Source organism: Triticum dicoccoides, chromosome 2B, assembly GCF_002162155.2.
Source record: "Triticum dicoccoides isolate Atlit2015 ecotype Zavitan chromosome 2B, WEW_v2.0, whole genome shotgun sequence".
In the NCBI taxonomy this organism is placed as follows: domain Eukaryota; kingdom Viridiplantae; phylum Streptophyta; class Magnoliopsida; order Poales; family Poaceae; genus Triticum; species Triticum dicoccoides.
Genome location: NC_041383.1, coordinates 777,293,649 through 777,319,623, shown reverse-complemented (window position 1 = coordinate 777,319,623; position 25,975 = coordinate 777,293,649). Strand labels below are relative to the sequence as shown.

The 25,975-nt window shown below is 47.0% G+C and overlaps 3 protein-coding genes across 3 annotated transcripts; all 3 read left to right on the top strand.

The window, feature by feature from the left end:
- Positions 1-3,599: 3,599 nt before the first annotated feature.
- LOC119368758 (G-type lectin S-receptor-like serine/threonine-protein kinase B120) lies at positions 3,600-7,799 on the top strand. The gene is made up of 7 exons (XM_037633918.1): positions 3,600-4,889; positions 5,360-5,449; positions 5,544-5,725; positions 5,991-6,051; positions 6,334-6,571; positions 7,192-7,342; positions 7,424-7,799. Exons 1-7 carry the CDS (start codon positions 3,620-3,622, stop codon positions 7,724-7,726), a joined length of 2,295 nt encoding a protein of 764 aa, XP_037489815.1. The 5' UTR covers positions 3,600-3,619; the 3' UTR covers positions 7,727-7,799.
- A 5,086-nt stretch (positions 7,800-12,885) lies between these two features.
- Positions 12,886-15,962, top strand: LOC119366228 (G-type lectin S-receptor-like serine/threonine-protein kinase At1g11330). Its single transcript, XM_037631920.1, has 6 exons — positions 12,886-14,295; positions 14,714-14,824; positions 14,906-15,087; positions 15,185-15,395; positions 15,488-15,725; positions 15,822-15,962. The coding sequence occupies exons 1-5, from the start codon at positions 12,903-12,905 to the stop codon at positions 15,709-15,711; spliced, it is 2,121 nt and encodes a 706-aa protein (XP_037487817.1). The 5' UTR covers positions 12,886-12,902; the 3' UTR covers positions 15,712-15,725; positions 15,822-15,962.
- Positions 15,707-16,622, top strand: LOC119366229 (cysteine-rich receptor-like protein kinase 5). The gene is made up of 2 exons (XM_037631921.1): positions 15,707-15,975; positions 16,080-16,622. The coding sequence occupies exons 1-2, from the start codon at positions 15,829-15,831 to the stop codon at positions 16,380-16,382; spliced, it is 450 nt and encodes a 149-aa protein (XP_037487818.1). The 5' UTR covers positions 15,707-15,828; the 3' UTR covers positions 16,383-16,622.
- The last annotated feature ends 9,353 nt before the right edge of the window (positions 16,623-25,975 follow it).

The following is a 25,975-nucleotide window of genomic DNA, read 5'->3' as shown; positions in this document are numbered from 1 at the left end:
TGTTCATGTGGTAAATATAATTAAAATTGATCAAACTTAATACTTCTATTTTACACTACTTCAACATTATGTGCCTTAGGCTATGTTTAAAACTCAAGCTGCTGCTTGCAGCTGATGGAAAGAAAAGAATGTATATGATTATATAGTTCACTTTATTAAGTCTTTTTAGTCGAACAAACACATTTTAACTGTCTTTCCATATAATGGTTGGCGCTCTTTTTATTAGTTGATGATAGGCGCTCTATTCTTGAAAGACTTTTTTTTGTTGCAAGTACTGTAGATGTCATTTTAATTAGTTGACACTTATAGATTTATATAAAAAAGGTTTTGCTGTGATTATATTTCTCCACATTTTTTTCTTACAAAAAAAGAAGGTAATGTTCATATTGAATTTTAAAGCGGCAAATAAAAGATAAGACGATGTAATATAAGAAAGCGTGAACCCTTTGAACAACTGGCATAAGTTCACTGCCGTATCAGCTTTCTATGAACAACTTTCCTTAAATTACCGTCTAGAGTTCTACATCATATGATATTGAGTTCTTATATCTTAACTTCAAAACAAAGAAGAAGAAGATTAGGACCACAATTAATCTATTTGAGTGATCACCTCATTGGAATCTAGACACGCTTTTTCCTATAGCTTTTGGTCAATGTTAGTGTGGTCTATTGGGTATTACCATGCCACGTGTCACCTATCTTTTCAAACGTGAATGAAGCCAAAGAACTCCCGCAAAAAAGAGAGAGAATGAAGCCAAAGAACATCACCAGATAATAACCCCATACATGTTAAATAAATAGGTGGGCTATCTATTTGATAATTTGAATCAAGTACTGTATTTTAAACGAATGATGGGTGAACAATAAGATCAATTTGTACCTTGTTTGATCTGTTGATGGCAATGGAATAATTGTTAAGTATCATTATTGGTGTTTGGTCCATTAGGAGATTCCGTCACAGATACACAAAAGATGCTTGAAGTGTCATCATGACAGCTAATATAACTTGGTTAAATAGCCTCAGTTGGACACGTTAGCTCGTCACTAAAAGAGTTTTTCAAAAAAACAAAAAACCTTCCGAACGCATGTCAAATATACTCATGGTGCGCATGAACTGAAGTGACTTGTGTGGCTCAAATGAAATTGCCATCTAACATATTTATTTTATAACTATATTATGAAGTGTTGTCAGATGATTAAATCAACAATATATTTTTTGAAAGTTCAGGTGGTAAATATAATTAAAATGGATCAAACATAGTACTTCTATTTTGCACTACTTCCACATTATGAGCCTTAGGCTATGTCTTAAACTCAAGCTGATGCTTGCAGTTGAAGGAAAGAAAAAGAATATATGATTATATAGTTCACTTTATTAAGTCTTTTTAGTGGAAGAATCACATCTTAAATGTCTTTCCGTATACATGGTTGGCGCTCTTTTCATTAGTTGATGATAGGCACTCCTGAGGCGGAAGTTCCCTCCAATTATCTTAAAAGACATTTTGAGACAAGAGGAAACCCTTCCGATTTCTGTTATCAGGAACCAGTGGAGGTGGGCAATCCTTCCTGACAAGTGATAAGGTATACAATATATCATAAATCGGTCAGAACAATAATAACTTGTTGTTCTTATCATGAGGGGTCTGGCCGTGTGGGGCATTGCTGACTATCATACAAGCAGTTTGAAAGGACAGGTATAGCTGGAAAGCAAACCAAGCAACATTATTTGATGCGTGAAAAAGACTGCTGTCCATTTCCATCCATCCAAACATCAACATAATTGTGACAATTATTGGTGGGTTTTTGCAATTATATATTGTCAAATGGTAATACACATTTCGCCTTTTCAAAACTTTCTCGTTGGTCAAATCAAATTATACAGCAAATAATTTGAGATATATTTATATAAAATGACATGAGACTGCTCGTGAGCTCGTCTGCTCATATATATTTTATTTAGCAAACGATATAAGAGTAAGACTAGAAGTACGCATATAATAAGCCTCTAGCTGAGCACTGATCAGCCTTAGCGTGGCAGTTTTGGAAGCTAGCATATACTGAAGCTATTTTTCTTGAGATGGATGGTAGGTCAATTTCAGAGTACTGTTTGGGCCTAGGGATTTAAGTTTTTGTTCAAATGTTTTTTTTTTTGGAGGAACCCAAAACATTGAAGTTTCGTATCAAAATATTTTCTCAATCATTAGATCACTAACACGCATGTTAGGATTTTTTTTCTTTTTTTTGAGGCAATGTCTAGGATTAACTGGGTCGCCTTGCAGGTCAATTGCGTCCCGGCCTGGCCTGCTTGGGGCACCATTACCTGGGGCCGCTGCTCTGTGTGCGAGTTACACGTCGTCTGTGTAATCGGGCCATAGAGATCGAAGACCCACATGACCCAGTCGAATGTGCGCAACCTTCGGCCTAATTCTAGGATATCCATCCGCCACATCCTGCTCGTCGCCCATTATCTTTTGTTCTAAAATTTTTTCCCTTGTTAAATTTATTAATTCGCTCGAAATATATTAATTTATGCTTCCTCTGTAAACAAATATAAGACGTTCTAGGAGGTTACTATTTTATGTTGATCTAGAAAAGTCTTATATTTATTTATGGAGGGAGTGCTTTTTATGTGAAATTTTCTTATTTTTGAACATTTACTGCACCCATCGCTCGTGTCGGCCCATATAGAATCGTGGAAATGACACCACAGTTTGGGCTTGGGCCTCATACATAAGTCTGAAGTGCACATAACGGGGCAAAAGCCCAGTTGGTGTTCATCGGCGTGGCTCCCTGTCTTGACCATTCGTTTCTATCCCTCAAAAAAGAAAAAGACCATTCGTCTCTTCTAAAAAAAAAAAGACCATTCGCGATACTCAACGAGCAATCTGATCCCAGTCGACCATGGTGTGCAGGTCCGGCACCGAGGGGAAGAAGGCGTCGGCGTCGTCGCGGGCGCTTCTTGCGGTGGCCGCTGCCTTGGGCCGCGCCTACGTCGACGGCTGTGGTAGGTGGCCGTGGCCCGTGGGCGTCCGCTGACTCGTCGTCGACACCAACTAGCCAACCACGGCTGTCCCACAACAAGCGACTTTTCCGCGCAGGCACAGCGAGGTTTCCTCTGTCGCACTCTCCAATCTGAATCTGAATCTGAATGCCTAGCAACGAATTTTCTTTCCCTTGCGCGTGTAGCAACTGTAGCCACGTGGCAGTTAACCTTACCGACTCAGTCTCTATAGGCTTATCTCTTTCTTTGTTCTAGTCTTTTGTACATACTTTTGAAAATTATTAGTAAAAATACATCTGCAGTAGAGATGACTATATGATGTGGCGCATCCGATTTGCAGTGAGGTGTCGCCTTCGCCGTCTCACTCCAAAGTCCACCAAGAATCCCCAATGTGGATTCCTAGTACCGGATTTTTCTTCTGGCTTGCATCACCCTTAAAGGCTTTGAGCAATATTTGAGAAGGCCTTGTCAGCACTGATTTAGTCTAGGTCCTTCCAACCATACACGTAGCCACTTCCTGTTATGGAGAACCGTGTGCCTCAGAGTCAGCTAATCAAATCATCCTTGTATATGTATGCTATTTTCTTCACCGGGGGGCTGGCACACAAAGGAGGCGTAATGGATATGTCCTACTTCCCCATTTTCATCCTCCTGTTCTTGTTTCCTTTCAGCAAATCTGACGATCAACTGGCACAGGGGAAGCCACTCTCAGCCGGTGACATCCTCATCTCCAAGGACGGCGTCTTCGCTCTCGGCTTCTTCTCCCCCGCCAACTCCAACAAGAGCCTATATGTTGGAATTTGGTTCTACAACATCCCGGAGAGCAGCCGCGCCATCGTATGGGTCGTCAATCGCGACAACCCGGCCACCACCGCTTCACCCGCGACACTCGCCATCAGCGTCAAGTCCGACCTCGTGCTGTCGGATTCTGAAGGCCGCACGCTTTGGATGACAAAGAACAACATCACGGCCGATGAAGACGCTAGAGCTTCTGCGGTGCTGCTCGACACGGGGAACTTGGTCCTCCGGTCGCCGAACGGTACAGTCATATGGCAGAGTTTTGATCACCCGACAGACACCATCCTGCCCGGCATGAGATTTCTGCTGAGCTACAAGGGCCGTGTGATGGGGCGCCTTGTCGCTTGGAAGGGCCCGGATGACCCATCCGTAGGAGACTTCTCGTTCGGTCTTGACCCAGACTTGGACATGCAGATGGTCACTTGGCACGGTGACAAGCTGTACTGCCGCATCAGCGTGTGGAACGGCGCGTCGGTGTCCGGCGGCACATACCCAGGCAACAGCAGCTCCGTCGTGTACCAGACCATCGTCAACACAGGGGACAGGTTCTACCTAATGTACTCGGTCTCCGACGACTCACCGTACGCGCGCATCATGCTCGACTACACCGGCACCATGAGGCTCCTCACCTGGAACAGCTACTCCTCATCGTGGATAGCCACATCCGAGCGCCCCTCCGGCGGTTATGGCGTCTATGCCTCGTGTGGCCTGTTTGGCTACTCTGACTTCACGGGGGCCGCCCCCACATGCCAGTGCTTGGATGGGTTTGAGCCTGATCCAATGAACTCCTCGAGAGGGTGCCGGAGAGTGGAAGCACTGAAATGTGGCAGCAAAAATCATTTTCTGCGCTTGTCCGGAATGAAGGTGCCTGACAGGTTCTTGCACATCCGAAACAGAAGCTTTGACCAGTGCGCGGCGGAGTGCAGCCGCAACTGCTCGTGCACAGCGTATGCTTACGCCAACCTCAGCAGTGCAGGCACTCTGGGGGATCAGACAAGGTGCTTGGTTTGGACAGGGGAGCTTGTCGACACGTGGAAGACCAACAACTATGGCGAGAACCTGTACATCCGCCTCGGGGACTCTCCTGCTGGTATGGATGACATTACTGTTCAGGATCAATAGTTTTTCTTTTGTTTACTTGGACGCAGACCAACACTTTTTTGGAATCATCCAGCAGAGAGAAGTACAAAACAGGGAAATTTTAGACATAGGACTGTAGGCGAACATACTACTCGTCCCTGATGCCACTACATAATTAGCCAGTTCCTTTTGTCAATGCAGAGTCAGGAAATGACCAAGTATTTATTTTATTCACGAAAGGGCAAACAGCTTGCCTTTTCAATTTATCATAGAGCTCTGTTATACAGGGAAACTGCAAGTATTTTGTACTAATGCACCCTCAGTTTTACCACATGCCTAGCAGTACCGCTCGAGGGGTTACTGAAATTAAGAATACCTAGGTACACAGATCAGTCATGGTACTTCATGCAAGTAACTAAATCTATACTCTTGCAAGTTATGCTTGATGCAGTAATTAAATTCTGTTGTGATACATTTCAGCAGTTCAGAAAAATAGCAATTTAGTGAAGATTGTGCCGCCGGTTGTAGCATGCCTGCTGCTACTCACGTGCATAGCCATTGTCTTGAAATGTGAGTACAAAGATAGAACAATAATAACCTTCCTTTCCTTCATACCAAGCTGTTTTTAAGTTCTAATCAGTTAATTGCCAATGCCAATCAGCAGGGGTACGGCGAAAGAAGGAAATCAAGAAGACACTGATGCTACGATACTTGAGTGCTTCTAGTGATCTTGGAGGCAAAAATTCAGATTTTCCAGTTGTTAGTTTCGAAGATATTGTGGCCGCAACGGATAATTTCTCCGACTCCAATATGCTTGGAATGGGAGGTTTCGGCAAAGTTTACAAGGTAACACTAAGCTTAATTCACATCGGCAAGTAAGGTGCAATATGTCTGCCAGAATTGTGGTCTGATTTTGTAAATATGTTTTTTTTATTTCCTTCTTAATTGACATTTGACATCATAATGGTCCTGTCAATCTATATAAATTATCTTCAGTATAATATGCAAAAAATGCAGTAATTCCGTGGAGAAAAAAAGTTGTGGCTTTCATTGTTTCTCAGTTCAGAATGGTGGAATTAAGCACCTCACAAAAACGTATACAATTATGTAGGGAATACTGGAAGGTGACAAGGAAGTTGCTATCAAAAGGCTTGGCAGTGGTTCTGGGCAAGGTATAGAGGAGTTCAGAAATGAAGTGACTCTAATTGCCAAATTGCAGCACAGAAACCTAGTTAGACTTCTTAGTTGCTGCATTCATGACGATGAGAAGTTATTGATCTATGAATACATGCCTAATAAAAGCTTGGATTCCTTCCTTTTCGGTATATTCCAACTTCTGATCTCATGTTGCACAAAATTCTCAATGTTGACCATAAAGTTTTTTTTTGTTCAGATTCCGAAAGAATATGCATGATGACTAACAATTGGTTTTGTTTAACTGTTCATGCTGCAAGATAGTACAAGAAAAGATGTCCTTGATTGGCTGACACGGTTTAAAATAATTAAAGGGGTGGCAAGAGGCCTTCTTTATCTCCACCAAGATTCAAGATTAACAATAATTCATAGAGATCTTAAAGCAAGCAACATTTTGTTGGACAAAGAAATGAGCCCTAAAATATCAGACTTTGGTATGGCAAGGATATTTGGTGGAAAGCAGCAGCAAGGAAACACTATTAGAGTTGTTGGAACATAGTAAGTAATTCATGTGCTGAAAAGTGTCTAGGATATTGCTTCAATCTTAGGGATGGAATCAAGTGGGCAGGAATGAACACTTTTACTCCCGTTGCCTGTTATATTTTTGGTTTAGTTAAGTTCAACTTGTCTTCTCAATGCTAGTGAAATGCTTCGATGAGTTTAGTTGGGTACTATTTTCTATATATAATTTCAAAACTGAAGGCTGTTGTTAAAAAGTGAGGACAGTAATGAGAAAATTTAAATAATTAACCAGATTTGTTGGATATCTTTGCTTCGCTGCCCTGTCGGATGAAAGTTACGAAATTATAATCCTATGTTTGTTCAGGCGTTCAGTAATTTAGGATGCGCGTAGTCAAGAGCACATTCACTTTTGTATATACTTTAATCTCTATTATTTTTGCAACTGCCAATTCCAATTTAAATCCCCCAAAGCCACAGATCTTCACTCGTGTTTGATTAGGATGTTTCATGCTTCCCTGCAAGTCATGAAAGAGATATAGATGGTTTTGGATAAGTGTAAAACTAGACTATTTAGCATTGTGACCAAACTGCCCCTTAGTAAGACCCACACTATTTTATGTAAAACATGCACTAAGGCAAACTTAATGTTTAAACAGCGGTTACATGTCTCCAGAATATGTGATGGGTGGCGCCTTTTCTGTTAAGTCGGACATCTACAGCTTTGGTGTTCTTCTCTTGGAGATTGTAAGTGGCTTGAAGATCAGCTCACCTCAGCTCATAATGAACTTTCCAAACCTTACAACATATGTAAGTATCATTGAATGCTTGAATTTTGGTGACCTAAACAAAACTAAGTTAATTGGTTGAAACTTGAATTTATTTCATCAGGCGTGGAGATTATGGGAAGATGGAAATGCAATGGAACTGGTGGACTCAGCAATTGCTGGTAGTTGTCCAATTGATGAAGTTCTACGGTGCATTCATGTGGGACTCTTGTGTGTTCAACACCATTCAGATGCTAGGCCACTCATGTCATCAGTTGTGTTTATGTTGGAGAATGAAATCGCTTTGCTTCCAGAGCCGGAGCAACCTGCATATTTTGCAGCAAGAAATCGGGAAAATGGACATACTAGGAAGAACAAGGATAACTCACAAAATACCATGAGTATCACAACACTAATAGGGCGTTAGATGTTTAATGTCAACTTCTACAATATATTTGAACCCCGTAAAAGGTGTAAACTCTCTAATTTACTGTACATAAATTGTGATTTTCAGCATAGTGGTGGTAGTAACCTCTGTTAGTTTACAGAATGTAAAGCACCAAAGTGAACTTTACTGTGTATGAAGAAAATGTGGATAATGCATTATTACTGAAGGTTTATATAGTTTCTCATCTCAGACAAGGTGCTTCTATTCCGATATGCTTGTGTTTATCTTCATTTGCTAAGAATAAGGTTTCCATCATAACATCTCAGTATGTGTTACATCCTTACCCTGAGATTCAGGGGCGGCGCCAGCGTGGGGTCGTGTAGGGGCGGCCGCCCCGGATAAATTTTAAGACCTAGGGTAGCTCATCTACTACTTTGGTAAGGCCAACTCCACCGCACGACCCCAAACGGACGTCCGTTTTATTCGGATTTCGTCCGTTTGGGGTGGCAATGGAGACGAAAACGGACATGCGTGTCCGCCTTGTGTTCGAGGCGCCCACCGCCGACATAGCGACCCAAAAAACGTCCGCTGCATCCCCTCCCCCTGCATCTTGTCATCGCGCCGCGCCCGGCATGGCCGCTCGCGCTCGCTCTCCGGGGCCGCCCGTCCGCGCCCTTCTCCGGTCCTGACGCTGCGCCCGCGTGGCTGCAGCCGTCACCGCTCCTCGCAGCACCCGCCCGCGCCCCGCCGCCGGTCGCCGCACCTCGCCCCGCCTGTGCTCGTCCCGTCGCTCGTCGCGGCCGCATGGCAAAACTGCCCAGCGCGGGCTAGTGGCCTAGCTAGCTAGCAAGTTTACGGGCGGACTATGCTAGCGTATGCGTGAGCACCGGCCATGGCCTCGTCGCGCCGCCTGCGCGCCGTGCTCACCCGGCCCCTCCTGCCGCCGCGTCCGTGGTCGCCTCGTCCCGTCGTCGCCGCGCCCGCAGACGCGTCCCGCCGGCGCGGCGCCCCGTCGGCGCGCCCGCTCACGCCGCTCCCTGCGAGCGCGCCCTCGCCCTGGCCGCCCCGCCGTGGACGTCCCACAACAGCGATGTGCCCGCAGCTCTCTGCGCGCGCGCCCTCGCCCTGGCCGCCCCGCCGTGGACGTCCCACAACAGCGCCGTGCCCGCAGCTCCCTGCGCGCGCGCCCTCGCCCTGGCCGCCCCGCCGTGGACGTCCCGCAACAGCGCCCATCGCTCGCAGCGTCGGCCACCACCTCGCCCCGTCGCGCCCGCGACCCGGTGCTGCAGCTGGCGGCCGCCTTCGAGCTCCCGCGCCGCCCACCACCTCGCCTCGTCGCGCCTGCGGCCCGGTGCTGCAGCTGGCGCTCGCCTTCGAGCTCCCGTGCGTGGAACGCCGGCGTGCAGGATCGACACTAGGTGGCGGCGGCCACACAGCCGGTGCCCGGCGCGAGAGCTTGCGTGGTTGGGTTGGTGGGGAAGAGAGAGAGAGAAAGGGAGAGAGAGGGGGATGGGTGGGTGGGCAGACAGGCCCAATGACAGGTGGGCCAGGGTTCACATGCCAAGGACACAACCGGACGAGGATCACGCAAAGAAACGTCCGCTTGTGTCCGTTCCGGGCGCAAATCCGGCACAACTTTGCTCGCGGGATGGGGTGAAACGGACCAAAAGCGGACACGTTTTTACGAATGAGGTTGCGCGTTGGGTTGTCTCATCTGTCCATTTTACTCTAAACGGACACGGACGGACAGGATGGAGTCGTGCGGTGGAGTTGGCCTAACCTCTGCGTTCGGTCGTGGGATCAGCCGAGCAGGAAGACAAGGAGAGAAATAACGATTCGTTTTTGAGATGGACCAGCTAGTACGTCTTATAAGTTTGTAGTAAAGGCCCAATTAAGCAGGAGCCCATTTTTATGTACAGCTTCAAGCCTTGACGTTCCCCAATTTCTCTAACTTCCCATCACGATCGACTGAGTAAACAAATCTGGGCATTAGGCCATCACGTCTTCCACCGTCGGCTCGTCGCCTCACCGTGTTGCTGCCCAAGCCCGATAGATGGTGCTTAATGGAGATCTGAGAGCCGGGTCGCCGCCTCGCCGTTCCCAATTTCTGGCAACATCGCCACCGGAATAGCTATGTGCCGCGCTTACAAGTACAAACAAGCAGCCATGGAGGAAACAAGCAGCAGGTTCTTCTGCCCTCCCTCGATCTTCTTTTCTTATTGTTTGTTGGAATAAGTGTCATATTATGCTACGATTTATAGTTTATTTTTTGTGCATTTCTTTTTGAGCAATCTATCCATGTTTTAGGTACCTGGACTTGAAGATTGGACATTTTTTGGGATGAAGAACGAAAGATTCAATCAGCGGGAGCCCAAGTTAGGCCTTATAATTGTTTTGGTTTATTTAATGCTTTTTTAACTAGTTCTTGAGATTGAAACTACTTTGAACAATTGTTTGTGTTGATTGTCTGATATGTATGCATACTGCTTGCTAAATTTATTGTGTTGATTATCATGTTTGATAACATCATGGATTCAGATTTTTTTTACTTTAAAAGTCCGCCCCGGGTAACTTGAAATTCTGGATCCGCCACTGCTGAGATTGCTGTGTGTCAGCTGCTCTTTTTTCCTTTTTTTTCTCAAAACAAAGGCTAAAAATCCACCCCTAGTGTATGACCAAGTGCCAACAATAACGGGGCATCTCGATGCTCCGCCCATTTGGGGGAAATATCTAAACACCTTTCAAAATTACATGAACAAATTTTCCCAAGTGCATGTTTTTTTTCTATATATGAATATTTGTTCTGGGAGTATATGAATATATTTTTCATATGTAGGAACATTTTTAAACGTGAGATGAATATTATATAGGGTCACTCTATTCGGCACCCTGGGTGAGAAATAGTTATTATTCAGCCCCTCAATTTTAACACCAATGCACCATATTTTTATGTTCCGTAACTTTTTTCTTACTATACGTAAAAAGAGAACGCAAGAGCCATAATTTTCTTTTTCAGTTACGTAAAATTACGAACGTAAAAACATAGTGTAAAAAATACATAAAATACAATTTTCTGGTCTTATGACCTACTTTTTGTTTTCTTATGCCAAATTTTACGCAGTGACTAAACATGAATGTAATTATTTGTATGCCAAATGTAATTTATTTATGAAATGATCGTAAGATTACCTTGGGTGAAGAATAACTTATTCTACACCCTGGGTGATGAACTGGCCTGCACTTTTTGAACTAAAATATGAAATTCATAGTAAAAAATATATATGATCATTTTATATTTGTTTATGTAAACTGTCTCCACTTTTTAAACTAAAATATTAAGTTATTTTAAAAAACTTATTAAGAAAATAAAATATTGTTTGATTCTTTATGGGAATAACACATTAATGGACCGGTGCCAAGTCCCTAAGTAAACATGCAGCCCGCTTGGTATTATTACTAGATAGAAGGGCCTCCAGCCCACAAGCAATTAGCGGCCATTTGCGTTCGCCGTCTAGCCGCAGTGCCCGCACCCCCCACTGCCGCCGCCGGCTCGTCACAGTCCCCGCTTCCGCCGCCGGTCCGCCAATCATGGCACCACCACCATATGCGTCTCCGGCGCCTAATCTCCCTTCCTTCCCCGCTCATTCTAGGTGACCATCGCAAGCGGCCGGAACCTCATCGCGCCGTCGCGGCCACCCTCCCCTAATTTCCCCCGCCTGTCACCTCCAGCTGCGACAGCCCGCTCGCGCTCGCCGTATTGTTAGAATTGTGTCGAATATTATTATACAAGTTAGGTTACAGTTGGCCTTGGTTTTGGACTGTGTATAGACAGGGTAAGAGTTGTGTCCTAATAGGACACTTGTATCCTAGGCATCATACATAGGGGGTAGACACACGATATAACCTATGCCAACATAATAGCACGGACACGCGTAAGAGCCGGCGGCGTGTGCCGGCGCCCGGGCGACCGGAGTGCGGTATTGTAGCGGTGTCATGGGGAGGATCGCCCGTAGTCATGCCCCGGGGATATAGCCATATCGATGAACCTCGTTAACAAATCTCGATGTCGTGCCTTGTGTGATTTCTTGGTCCTCGATAGATCGACGAAGTGCCTTAGATTTATTCTAACATTTCAAAATTACAAAAAAACAAATTTTCCCATGTGCATTATTTTTTAAATATATTAATATTTGTCTTGCGAGTATATGAATATATTTTTCGTATGTAGGGACATTTTTTTAACGTGAGACAAATATTATATATATACGTATTCAGATATATGATCATTTATTTATTTACTTATGTAAACTGTCTCCACTTTATACTAAAATATGAAATTGTTTGAAAAACTTATATTTAAAAAAGAAAATATTGTTTGATTCTCTATGGGAAAAACACATTAATGGGCCGCGCTAGTGGCGAGCTTTGAGCGGTTTAAGTCCCCAAGTAAAACCTGCAGTCTTGTGTTCAAAAAAAGAAAAGTAAAACCTGCAGCCTGCTTGGGAGTATTATTTTACTAGATAGAAGGGCCTCCAGCCCACAAGCAAGTCGCCGGCTCGCCGTAGTGCCCGCACCCCCCACTGCCGCCGCCGGCTCGCCGCAGTCCCCACTGCCGCCGCCGGTCCGCCAATCATGGCGCCACCGCCATATGCGTCTCCGGCGCCTCGTCTCCCCTGCCTTCCCCTCCCCTTCCAGGCGACCATAGCAAGCGGCCGGCACCTCATCGCGCCGTCGCGGCCACCCTCCCCTAATTTCCCCCGCCTGTCGCGCTCGCCGTCGGTACGTGCTCGTCCCACCCACTCGAGTTGACAAATCGGATGCTGCCTTACAATTTTTCCTTCTGAAGCAACGGCTGCCGCCTGATAAGGGGACAGTGTGCCGGCACGTCGCCGCGACGACCCCGCCGGAGCTCCATCTGACGGTAACCCGTTCCTTAGCAGTTGGCACGCACCTTTCGTCCAACATGTACTTCCCAAGCTTCCTGCCGAAGAGCGGCGAGTCGTCAACGATGCTGAGATCTGACATTAATTTCTGCACCATCATGTTGCAGTGTTGTGTCAGTTTGTCTGATGGCGTGGCTGTGTGAGATCCAAGCCCCCGGACTATTACTACCATGGCACATTTATGCCGACGAGGACTGCGACGGCACTCCGGTCACCCGATGGTTGCGAGTCGACCTCGGTTTCTTGGTGTGTTTGATACAGGCAACACATCCATGGCTTTGACATGGAGCATTTCTTGGTCCCTTAATTCCCCACAAAGACCAGCAGCTAGCAGTTTCATATCTCCAAGCAAGCAAATCATTCCAGAGCATTTCTCTCATACCATCTCCTTGCTTTGCCCTTCACAAGCATATGCGAAAGAAGGCTTAATGGGAATGACTCTGCTCCCATTTTTTATCCTCCTACCATTGATTTGTCTCTGCAAATCCGATGACCGCCTAACACCTGGGAAGCCACTCTTGCCTGGCGACAAGCTTGTCTCCAACAATGGCATATTTGCTCTTGGTTTCTTCTCCCCAGAAAACTCCACCTCAAACTCATATGTAGGCATATGGTACCACGACATCCCGGAGCGGACATATGTGTGGGTGGCCAACCGCGACAACCCAATCGGCAGCGGTTTGTCCGGAAAGTTGGTTCTCACCAACAGCTCTGATCTTGTCTTGTCGGATTCCAGGGGCCGTATCCTTTGGAGGACGACGAACAATGTCACCGCCGGGGCTGATGGGGCTGTGGCGCTGCTGCTCGAGGGGGGGAACTTTGTCCTCCAGTTGCAGAATTTCACGCAGATATGGCAGAGCTATGATCACCCGACCGACACCATCCTCCCCGGCTTCAAGTTATGGGCAAACTACAAGACCCACACAGCAGTGCACATCGTTGCTTGGAAGGGTTCTCAAGACCCATCCACCGGGAAATTCCTCCTCAGTCGTGACCCCAGCACGGGCCTCCAGATTCTCACCTGGCGCGGGACAAGCAAATACTGGCGCAGCGGACTGTGGAACGGCGCAGAAGCCTCGGACAAGAATGGATACATGTGGTCCCAGAACGTCGATGACGGAGAGACCATCTACTCGACGTACAACACGGGCAACAGCTCCTCCCGGAGATCCCACTGGAAGCTGGACTACACAGGCGACTTGATGCTCAGGATCTGGAGTGGCCAGTCATGGGTGGTTCTGTTCAAGCGCCCAGGTGATGGCTGCCGCCAATACGGCTCGTGTGGTCCGTTTGGCTACTGCAACATGCCCACCAGGGAGTGCAGGTGCCTTGATGGGTTCGAGCCGGCGGACGGCTTCAGTGCCAACTTCTCCAGAGGATGCGTGAGAAAGGAGGAACTGACATGTCGTGGTTACCATTTCTCCGCCTTGCCTGGGATGAAGGTGCCTGATAAGTTTGTGTATGTGAGGAGCGGAAGCTTCGAGGAGTGCACTGCTCAGTGTGAGCGTAACTGCTCCTGCACTGCGTACGCTTACGCCAACTTGAGCAGTATTGTCGCAACTGGTGGCCCATCAAGATGCTTGGTCTGGACAGGGGAGCTTGTCGACTTAGAGAAGACAGGCGTACTTGGTGGCAACCTGTACCTTCGGCTTGCTGGCTCTCCTGGTATGTATTGTTCCATACTTCCATGGCTGCTTGAACTCTTTTAACCTGCAGTGTAGTCTGAGTGTCAGCGTGTGAAACTACGAACACCAGCCTTTCCTACCCAGGACATATAGTTGTTATCATCGAATAAACTCATCAGTTAGCATTTCTTTCAGAATTGTGTTGGTTGGCTAATTTTCCAGCTCACACACTTGTAACACTGCACTAGTTAGCCAGTTACTTTTGGTGTCTGCAAATACTCAATTCTAAAACAAAATCTGTAACTATATTTGAGATCCGAGATGCATTTTACTATCTTCTTTGGTATTATATGCAAGTAAATCGGTATCTTGTACTCATTTAGAAAAAAGTAAATGTGTACTCGCACAAGCTATGCTTGAATCTTGATGCAGTACTCTTTTCATTATTTTCTTGACAGGACACAACAGGAAGAGTGGTATCGGTGTGTTATTAAAGATTGCACTCCCAGTTATATCGTTCCTGCTGATATTCTCATGCATATATCTTGTCTGCATATGCAAGCGAAGAGGTAGAATAAGGGACTCCAGTTTCCTCTAATAAGATGTTCATGTAATAGTGCTGAGTGGTGAGATTACTCATATTTCTGCAGGGATACAAGTAAACAAAGAAAGCTGGAAAAGACCGGCCCCGGATCACTCGAGCACTTCGCAAGAAGTTTGGGATCAAAATTTTGAATTGCGTTCTATTAGGTTCGAAGACATCGCCACTGCAACAAACAGTTTCCATGACACGAACATAATTGGAAAAGGAGGTTTCGGCAAAGTTTATAAGGTTGTAAAATTTTGATCTTGTCAATTAATTACAACATGGGAAAATCTGTATAATTTCCTCCTTGTTAATTTGTTCCAATAATTATGGAATTACACAGGGAACACTAGAAGATGGAAAGGAAGTTGCTGTTAAAAGGCTTAGCAAGGGTTCTGAGCAGGGTATAGAGCATTTTATAAATGAAGTGGTTCTTATTGCCAAATTGCAGCACAAGAATCTAATTAGACTTCTTGGCTGTTGTATTCATGAGGATGAGGAGTTGCTTATTTATGAATACTTACCCAACAAAAGCCTAGACAAGTTTCTTTTTGGTATGTTCTAATCGCATACTCAAGAAAGTAGTCTCTGAATGGCTTACTAGATGCCTTGCACTCATGTACATACACATCCTGTTCTTTGGCAGATACTGCAGGGAAGTCTATACTTGACTGGCCAAGAAGGTTCAACATAATCAAAGGGGTAGCTAGAGGGCTTATGTATCTCCACCAGGATTCGAGAATGACGATAATCCATAGAGACCTCAAACCAAGCAACATCCTGCTAGATGTGGAGATGAACCCGAAAATATCAGATTTTGGAATGGCAAGGATCTTTGGAGGAAACGAGCAACAGGAAAGTACCAGATGAGTTGTTGGAACGTAGTAAGTAACTCTTGCACTAGCTCTTGGTCTCAAAAAATTATTTATGCGCCTGAAATACCTCAAGCTGCACACATGCTTGTGAAATGATTTAAACAGTGGGTACATGTCGCCTGAGTATGCGATGGAGGGCATCTTTTCTGTCAAGTCCGACACCTACAGCTTCGGTATTTTGCTACTAGAGATTGTAAGTGGATTAAAGATCAGCTCACCTCATCATCTTGTGTTGGACTTTTCAAACCTCGTATCATGTGTAAGTGTTATGTATGGTGTTTTGAAATCCTTCAGATTCTGATAGCTCAACCAGAAATATAGTATTAGCAAATATAAATTATGAATTTCGCCATGCTGTTTCAGGCATGGAACTTGTGGGCAGATGGAAGAGCGAGGGATTTCATGGACACAGCCGTCACGGAGAGCTATTCGCTTGACGAAGTGTCCAGGTGCATCCATGTTGGGCTCTTGTGTGTCCAGGACAGTTCCAGTGCTAGGCCACACATGTCATCGGTCGTTTCCATGCTCGACAGTGAAGCCATTCCTCGTGCACCGCCAGAGCAACCTGGGTATTTTGCACGGACAAACTACGAAACCAGTGAAGTGATGGAAGACACAGAGAACTCTGCCAATGGCGTGAGCCTTACGGCGCTAGAAGGACGATGACTCCCGTTCGCTGCTGCATGTATGTAACGAGAAGTAGGACAATTGAGTTGTCTCAATAAGGCACTGCTTGATAGGCAATGCTATTTAAGGGACCGCCCACCATAAGTAGATTATCCGGTCAGCACAAGGTGATATTTGCACATATGTGGAGGGCCGCCATCCATGTCACCGGGTACAACTAATCTCCACCTTGTCGTCACTTTGCTCATGTAAAACATCATATTAATTCTTCTTAGTTTATTTCTCTGTCTAGTCTAGTACTCCCTCCGATCCAACAAAAAGTGTCGCGACTTTAGTTCAGCTTTAATTCAAATTTGAACTAAAGCATGCCACCTTTTTTTTGGATCTGGGGGAGTATTTATTTTACCTTATAGCAATACTTAGTTAAACTCTCCTCTTTTACCATTTACGTTATAGCAATACTTAGTAAAATCATTTCCAAACTCCGGCTTGAGTGCGAGCTTAGGTGTGTTTGTGATAGTGTACCTGCAGGGTTGGTAGTTATCTTTTTATAAGTTATCTATGGCTTTGGCACATGAACTGGGCAAATACTTCGCGTGAATTGTGCTTGACTCTGTGCACTTGCAAACATCAACCCCCAATACTCCCTCCCCCCACCCCCTAAACGCCTGGGGGGAGCGCTCCTGGCGCCTGCAGCGCCCCGTGCTGGGCCGGCCCACGAGATGCGCAGACCAGCGAATGCATAAAAATCTCGCAAAAAAAAGGCAAAAAATACTGCTCTCTACAGGTTTCAAACTCACCACATTGAGTTAACATACAGGTGCCACCAGCCACACGAGCTACTGCATGTTTGTGGTTAGTAACAGATGCAAATGCGTTATAAGAAGGTCGCATCGCTATTTCTTCATTTTGGAAGAAATGTTCACAAACCTGAAAAAAGTTCATTGATTTTGAGAAAAGTTTATCTTAATTGGAAAAAGTTCATTGAATCTGAAAATAGTTCATTGAATTTGAGAAAAGTTCATCTTAATTGGAAAAAGTTCATCGAATCTGAGAAAAGTTCATCGAATTTGAGAAAAGTTCATCATAATTAGAAAAAGTTCATCGCATCTGAAAAAAAGTTCATCGATTTTGAAAAAAGTTCAGCAGGTTTGAAAAAATTACATCAAATTTTTAAAAAAGTTCATCAAAGTTTAGAAAAGTTCATTGAATTTGGAAAAAGTTCATCAATTTTGAAAAAGTTCATTGAAATTGAAAACAAAGTTCATTGATTCAGTCGAAAGAATTACGCATTTTTAAAAAACCGCACATTAAAGAAAACAAAAGAGGATGAGAAAAAAAGGAAAAACAAGAAAAGAACTAAACCGTACTCAAGAATGAAATAAAAAAGGAAAGCAAAGAAAGTTTGCAAGAGCATGCGGATGGTCTTATGGTTAGAGCGTAGCCCTAGTAAAGAAGGGGTCGCGGGTTCGAATCCTTTATATTTGCCCACTGTTTTTACTAGTTTTAACAGAAAAATACAAGGAAGGAACTGGGCCGGCCCAAATCGTGGCGGGGTGTGTGCGCTGCAGGCGCCCGTTCGCAAAATGCCATATAACGGGCGCCTGCAGCGCCAAATAGGGTTTGCCTAGCCTGGGCAGGGAAAATCTTATTTGACGCTTGCCCACTGTTTTTACTAGTTTTAACAGAAAAATACAAGGAAGGAACTGGGCCGGCCCAAATCATGGCGGGGGGTGCGCGCTGCAGGCGCCCGTTAGCAAAATGCTATATAACGGGCGCCTGCAGCGCCAAATAGGGTTTGCCTAGCCTGGGCAGGGAAAATCTTATTTGACGCTTGCCCACTGTTTTTACTAGTTTTAACAGAAAAATACAAAGAAGAAACTGGGCCGGCCCAAATCATGGCGGGGGGTGCGCGCTGCAGGCGCCCGTTAGCAAAATGCTATATAACGGGCGCCTGCAGCGCCAAATAGGGTTTGCCTAGCCTGGGCAGGGAAAATCTTATTTGACGCTTGCCCACTGTTTTTACTAGTTTTAACAGAAAAATACAAGGAAGGAACTGGGCCGGCCCAAATCATGGCGGGGGGTGCACGCTGCAGGCGCCCGTTAGCAAAATGCTATATAACGGGCGCCTGCAGCGCCAAATAGGGTTTGCCTAGCCTGGGCAGGGAAAATCTTATTTGACGCTAACTGCATCAAAATGTCGACCGTTCGCACAGGGAGATTCCCCCGAGCGCGAGTACTGGGCCGATCCACTTTCCCACAGCGAGGCAGCCGGTTTTGGGAACCTTCCAGAAGGTTCCCTGAACCGGTTTTTCTATTTTTACACCAGTTTTTTGTTTTTTTTGTTTTCTTTTGTTTTACTGTTTCATTTATCTTTTCCGTTTTTTTTCTGTTTTCTTTTTTCTGTTTCCGGTTTCTTTTGAAAATTGTTCAAAAAATTCAAAAAATGTTCGTGTTTCTAAAAAATGTTCGCATTTCAATTTTTTTTGGGCATTTCAGAAAATGTTCTTGTAACAATTTTTTGTTCACATATTCAAAAAATGTTCACGCTTCCAAATTTATTCGTACTTTTTCAAAATTTGTTCTCTAGATTCAAAAAATGTTCGTGCTTCCAAATTTGTTCAGGATTTTTCAAAATTGTTCTCCAATTCAAAATTTTGTTCTCAAGATTCAAAAAATGTTCGTGCTTCAAAAAAAGTTCACGCTTACAAATTTTTTCTCAAGATTCAAAAATCATTCGTGCTTTGAAAAATTGTTCACAAATTTAAAAAATGTTCATGTTTTCTAAAAATCTTTGGGAAATTCAAAATTTGTTCGTTTTCATAAAATTTGTTCACATATTAAAAAATGTTAATGTTTCAAAATTTGTTCACAAATTCAAAAAATTGTCCGCATGTTTAATTTTTTCACTAATTCAAAATTTTGTTCCTGTTTCCGAAAGTTGTTCACATATTCCAAAAAATACTGCAGTTTTGAAAATTTGTAATTGGCTTAACTGGTTTTAATTTAGGGACTTGGCCGAATTGGTTTTTACTTTTCGCTGCTGTGGCCGTTTATTTAAGCTCCCGCTGCTTTTCTTACAAAGTAACTGGCCTGGCATAGTGGCTAGAGCAGAGCGTGCGACTATGTAAGGTCGAGGCTTCGAATCCCTATCACATCACTTCTTTTTTGGCAAATTTTTCATTCCTTGACGGACAGCGAATGGGCCGGCCCAGGTGCACGTCCCCTGTGCGTCGCGCGACCTATTGGCCGAAAAATGCGGCATATAGGAGGTCTCCCTGGGCAGTGCCCAAACGAAAAACAAACACTCAACTGGACCCCTCAAAGTCGGCCCAAACGTCCGGGCCGTCCAGCTCCCCTCAAACCCAGCCCATATGTTGGTGGATTTAGGGCCGCCCGGGCGCGTCCTCCACATTGCACCTTCCACCCCGATCCCACAAATACCCCATCCATATCCGCATCCGGACCAAAGCCTAGCCATTTACCACTCCACTCCATTTCACTTCACTTTCAGTCCGCTCTGCCCAACTCCTCTCCGGTGATCTTTCGCCATTTTTGGCATTTCGGGCATCGGATCTGAGTCCAATAACTTCGGATCCAACGACTGGACCTTGTCCCCTACATGGACGAGGAACATATAGTTGTCCGACTGGCTTGCCGCCGGTTTCGAGAGAATATTCCAGCTTTGGTGGGGCTTAGAACCAGCAGCGGCAATGTGCTTGTTGGCGGCTCGAGCCGCGTGTCCGCTCTGGATCTGGCACCGATGAGGGTGGTTGGAGGTACATGCACGCCCTTGAGGACGGCCCTGCGGCATCCGAGCAACCCGGATGCTAGGTCTTTGTCCCCATGCCGGCTGGCTCTAGTTTGAGGCCAGCGGTGCCAATGCACACGACCAAGGATACTCTGGATGCTCCAGCTATGGCGGAAAGGCAAGGTCGCGGCATGGTGTGCCCACCGTGAGCACTACAAAAAAAGACACATCCGTGACATTTTGGGCCGAACGAATTTTTTTCCTGTCATACATATGACACTTCTATGACGATAATTGTGACAAAATCCGGTATCATCATAGATATGGTGGGCTCCTACTTCTATGACAAAAATCATGACAGAAAATGGGCTTTTCGTCCTGGGCGGGCCGGAGACGCAGCTGCATGACATTCTTTGGGCCATCCATGACGGAAAAAACCGTGGTAGAAGCAAGGGGGAGGAAAATTTCAGGGAGTTGCTGGTTACGGTGGGAGGTCAGGGGCGGAGTGATGCGCGTTTCTCTCGTACATAAGCGCGTGTGTGCGAGGCGTTGGCTCTAACTGAAGCCGAGCGAGGCGTTGGGCTCTAACTGGACCCGAGCGATTGCACTGCAGGCTATGCGTTACTGAACCCGAGCGACCGATCGATGGCTGTTAACTGAACCCGATGGAGCGATTCCTTCGCTACTACTACTAACTGAAGCCGATCGATGCTGCCTCTGGGATGAACAGTGAGCGTTGCGGGGGGAGGGGGGTTTGGATGAACAGTGAGCGGTGGCGTTGCCTCTGGATGAACAGGAACCCATGGTGTGGAGGGCTGGATGAACAGTAGACGGTGGAGGGGTGGCCGTGGAGGGGTGGTTGAATAGGACCCTCTGGTGTGGAGGGCTGGATGAACAGTAGAGGTGGAGGGGTGCCCGTGGAGGGGTGGTTGAACAGTAGCTGGTGGAGTAGCGCACGGTGGAGGCTGGATGAACAGGAGCCCGTGGAGGCTGGAGGAGGTCGCCGGTAGCACGTGGAGGCTGGAGGAGGTCGACGGTGGAGATGAACAGTATCCCGTGGAGTCCCGTTTTGTGGTACGCCACACCTCTCCCCCCCGTTTCGACGATAGCGCTTCAACACAAGTTCGTTTCGTCCGTTTTGCGATACGCCACACCCCTCCCGATCAACAGGACCCCCGTTTCGACCGTAGCGCTCCAACACAAGTCCGTTTCGTCCGTTTTGCGGTACGCCACACCCCTCCCGATCAAAAAGACCCCTGTTTCGACCGTAGGAGGTCTGTTTCCTCCGTTTTGCGGTACGCCAGGCCCCTCCCGATCAACAGGACCACGTTTCGAACGTGGCTGGTCCGAACACAAGGCCGTTTCCTCCGTTGTGTGGTACGCCAGGCCTCGTTTCCATCGCCTGTTCCGTCCAAGCCCTCCCGATGAACACGACCACGTATTCCGTTCCGACCCAGCCGGTTGGCTCCCCATGAACACGACGACGGCGCTGTTTCTCCGTTCCGACCCAGCCATGTACATATGCGCGATAGGCGTTAGATACCCTGCCCGTATGTACGTACGTGGCCGTATTTTCTTTCTTGCACCCTCGCCGCTGTACGTACGTGTACATGCTACGTGCGCGCCTCTACATCGACCAATATGTACGTACACGTTCGCGACCAGAGTGACAACACTACGTACGCTTCGACCAGGTGGTCCCGACTGTCAGGCACTTCCTTGCGTGCGAAGATGTAGCTGGTGGGTCCCAGCAGTCAGGGGGGCGAATCGTTTTTTTTGCCCGGACGCACTTCCTTGCGTGCGAAGATGTAGCTAGTGGGTCCCAGCAGTCAGGGGGGCGAATCGTTTTTTTGCAAAATACGGTGGCCCGTCCGGTGGGTCCCCGCTGTCAGGTGGAGGAATCATTATTTTGCGCGTAATAAGGAGGCACTTCCTTGCGGCGGTCGTGGACCCAGCTGTCAGCCTCTCCACGTACAGTCCACGTCCGGTGGAAGTCGTTCCTTGACCACGTTGACCACGCCGCGCCGAGAGCACCACAGCGGTGGACGACGGTGAGGCCTAGGAAGGGGACGACTCGGAGCCGGGGAAGACGCAACAGTGGATGCCCACGCGAAGAGGAGTACGAGGATTCACTGGTTCGGCTGCGGTGTGAGGCTGCTGTCGCCGCAAAATAACAGGGTGTGTGGGTGAGTAGAGGGATGGACTGGACAGCGGTGGGAGTAGTAGGGGGTGGTGAGGCCTCCGCGGCATCACAGCCGGCCACGGGAGGCAGGAGCACGCGGCACGACCGACGCTGGTTTGGGCGGCTGGAGCAAGAAGACCAGAGGTTGAAGAAGCACTACGGCCGTTGGATGAACATCGTACGGTAACATGAGCTAGAATCGTTCATATTTACTAAGTTGACAAAGCCCTCCGTCCCCGTCAACTTGGTAGGCCCACAAGTCAGCCTCCCACTATGCTGGGTTCCAGCTGGCAGGGGGAGTATTCATTTTTTTATGCGTAATAAGGAGGCACTTCCTTGCATGCGAAGATAGCTGGTGGGTCCGACATGTCAGCTGGGGGCACGTTTTTTTTGCGAAATACAGAGGCCCTTCCGGCGGGTCCCAGATGTCAGGTGGAGGAATAATTATTTTGCACGTAATAATGAGGCACTTCCTTACTGCGGCCGTGGACCCAGCTGTCAGCCTCTCCACGTACAGTCCACGTCCGATGGAAGCCGTTCCTTGACCACGTTGACCATGCCACGCCGAGAGCACTAGGGCGGTGGACGATGGCGAGGCCTAGGAAGGGAACCACACGGAGGCAGGGAAGACTCGGCAGTTGTTTCCCACGGAAAGGGGAGTACGAATGTACAAGGGTTTACTGGTTCGTCGGCCCTCGCCGGAGAATAACAGCAGGTGTGGCCGTGTGGGTGAGTAGAGGGATGGCTAGGCCAGCGATGGGAGTACGGTGGGGCGGTGAGGCCTGCGCGGCAGCACAGCCGGCCGCGGGGAGGAGGGAGCAGGCAGTCCCGCCGGCGCTTGCTTGAGCGGCTGGAGCAGGAAGAGCAGAGATTGAAGAAGCACGACGGCCGTTGGATGGACATCGTACGGTCAATGGAGCTAGAATCGTTCATATTGACTAAGTTGACAAAGCCCTCTGTCCCCGTCAACTTAGTAGGCCCACAAGTCAGCCTCCCACCATGGTGGGTCCCAGCTAGCAGGGGAGTAATCATTTTTCTGTGCGTAATAAGGAGGCACTTCCGGTGGGTCTGAGCTGACAGCGGGGGGAATGTTTTTTCGCGAAATACGATGGTCCGTCTGGTGGGTCCCAGCAGTCAGGGGCAAACTTTTTTTTCATGAAATACGGTGGCCCGTCCGGTGGGTCACAACAGTCAGGGGGGAAACGTTTTTTCCGCGAAATACTGGTGGCCCGTTTGGTGGGTCCCTGCTGCCAGGTGGAGGAATAATTATTTTGCGCGTAATAAGGAGGCACTTCCTTGCGGCTACCGTGGACCCAGCTGTCAGCCTCTCCACGTACAGTACTCTTCCGATGGAAATCGGTCGTTGACCACATTGACCACGCCGCGCCGAGAGCACCAGGGCGGTGGACGATGGTGTTTCCTATGAAGGGGACGACGCGGAGCCGGGGAAGACGCGACAGTGGATGCCCACACGGAGAGGAGTACGAGGGTTCACTGGTTCGGCTACGGTGTGAGGCTGCCGTCACCATAGAATAATAGGGGGAGTGGGTGAGTGGAGGGATGGCCTGGCCAGCGGTGGGAGTAGTATGAGGATGGTGAGGCCTCCATGGCAGCATAGCCGGCCACAGGAGGCAGGAGCATGCGGCACGACCGGCGCTGCTTTGGGCGGCCGGGGCAAGAAGACCAGAGGTTAAAGAAGCACTACGGTCGTTGGATGGACATCGTTGACCACGCTGCGCCGAGGGCACCAGGGTGGTGGACGACGGCGAGGCCTACGAAGGGAACGACAGGGAGCCGGCGAAGACACGACAGTGGCTGCCCACGTGGTGGAGAGTACGAGGGTTGACTGGTTCGGCTGCCATCGCCGGAAAATAACAGGAGGTGTGGGTGAGTAGAGGGATAGACAGGCCAGGGATGCGAGTATGATGGGGTCGTGAGGCCTACCCAGCAGTACTGCCGGACACGGGAGGCAGGAGCAGGTGGTTCCGACGGCTCTGGTTTGGGCGGCTGGGGCAGGAAGATCAGAGACCGAAGAAGCACGATTGCCGTTAGATTGACATCTAACGGTCTGACGCTGGTAGAGTCGATTGTTGACTAAGTTTCTTTTTTAAGAAACCTTGTGTACACATGAACTTAGTAGGCCCACAAGTGAGCCTCCAAATCTGTGGCAGAGAACATAAAGCCCATTTGCTATTTTTTACAATTTGCAGCCCATTTGCTATTTTTTATAATTTGCAGCCCATTTGCTAATTCTTAAGTAATTTATTATAGCCCATTTTCTGCCCAGGACCACGGTCAAAAAGTTCAACCTTATTTTGCATATTTCGGTGGAGTCCAAACTGTTGTAATCCCGAAATGATAAACATTTTTTAAGAACTTATTGATTTGCCAAAAAAATCGTTTTGTTTTTGTAAGCAAATAAGACATGGGACAATTGAGTTGGTTTAAGGGAAAACCAGTGGTAAAAAAATCAGCGCTGGGTGGAAAAAAACAATAAAAATAAGGATATAAATATGAAAAGGGAATTTTATGTGTTTTCAATATAATGATACGTGTATATGAACTAGTAAAACTATAGGTAGAGATTAGAAAACGGATGTAGGACATGCGTTTCAAGAGGAAAATAGAACCGGGTTGTGTGTTTGATTCAGTAACAAAACTGCCTGTGGATGTTGTAAGACAAAATATAACTAACGCTGGCGGGCCACAGGCCAGTAGATACCTGCTGGCTCTTTGTGCCCCGTTGTCGTCATGGGCTAGGCCTCTTAAAAACAAAACCAACCCTGGTCAGTCTACAGCCTAGTTGAAACTTGCTCGACCTGAAAAAACAATATACGTGCTCAATAAATGAGAGAATGTTGCAAGCACAGACTGATAACTGGGACGCAGCACGGATATTGTTTTTTATCATGATAATAAGTGCATGCACTTGTTTCGAAAAAACTGCAGAACTGGGAATTCGAACGGCGGGTGCTTATGCTACCCATCAAATAAAAATCAGGTGCCTGAGAATTCGTTTCGAAACAAATGATTCAGCTTTATATCCACGTCGACCCTCGGCATGATGGTTGGAAGCAAATGCAAGTTCATACCAAAAGATCGTTAACAACAATACCAACTTGCGGTCGACAAGGTAGTACAACTACCAATACCAAACTACTCCTGGCCCTAGTGTTCGTCTGGTAGAAAATCTTGCAGAGGACCAGCTCCCGCTCCTTCTCTTGCTCCAGGTCCCCGATGTGGTACTAGTGCATCACCCAGTTGGTCCTCTGCTGGTCGAAGGTCTTGTTGGTGTGCAGCACCAGAACCTTTTTTGCTGCCCGTCTGCCGGCCGTTGACCATCACATGCAAGGTATTGCCGGTCTTGTGCCACATCGCGTGCGTGCCGCACTCCGACTGTATCTTGCGACGCGTCCACGTGCCCCTTTTGAACGCCCTAGAATTTCGCTAGAAGAAATGCTTCCTTAGGCCACTCAGTGTGATACCTGCAGTATTGTCGAATACAGGTTTTAGTGTACCTAGTTGGCATTTTCATAACATCTTTGGCATGTTGCAGTCACTTTTTTCACTTTTTATTAACTGTCAAATTGTAATTGTTTCACCAGGTCTGTGTCTAAAAAGAAAAATAGAGCTATAAACAAAGGAATATGTTTGTGCAAGTAGATGGCCGATCGGTGTCTTACCTGGAAGTTTCTCAGG

Excerpts from the sequence above, each read along its gene's own strand:
- LOC119368758 (XM_037633918.1), top strand. The coding sequence starts at position 3,620 with ATGGATATGTCCTACTTCCCCATTTTCATCCTCCTGTTCTTGTTTCCT. Across the intron at positions 4,890-5,359 it reads CCTCGGGGACTCTCCTGCTG|CAGTTCAGAAAAATAGCAAT; the intron begins GTATGGATGACA and ends GATACATTTCAG. Across the intron at positions 6,052-6,333 it reads TGGCAGTGGTTCTGGGCAAG|ATAGTACAAGAAAAGATGTC; the intron begins GTATAGAGGAGT and ends TCATGCTGCAAG.
- LOC119366228 (XM_037631920.1), top strand. The coding sequence starts at position 12,903 with ATGGCTTTGACATGGAGCATTTCTTGGTCCCTTAATTCCCCACAAAGA. Across the intron at positions 14,296-14,713 it reads TCGGCTTGCTGGCTCTCCTG|GACACAACAGGAAGAGTGGT; the intron begins GTATGTATTGTT and ends TTTTCTTGACAG. Across the intron at positions 15,088-15,184 it reads GTTTCGGCAAAGTTTATAAG|GGAACACTAGAAGATGGAAA; the intron begins GTTGTAAAATTT and ends GGAATTACACAG.
- LOC119366229 (XM_037631921.1), top strand. The coding sequence starts at position 15,829 with ATGTCGCCTGAGTATGCGATGGAGGGCATCTTTTCTGTCAAGTCCGAC. Across the intron at positions 15,976-16,079 it reads TTTCAAACCTCGTATCATGT|GCATGGAACTTGTGGGCAGA; the intron begins GTAAGTGTTATG and ends ATGCTGTTTCAG.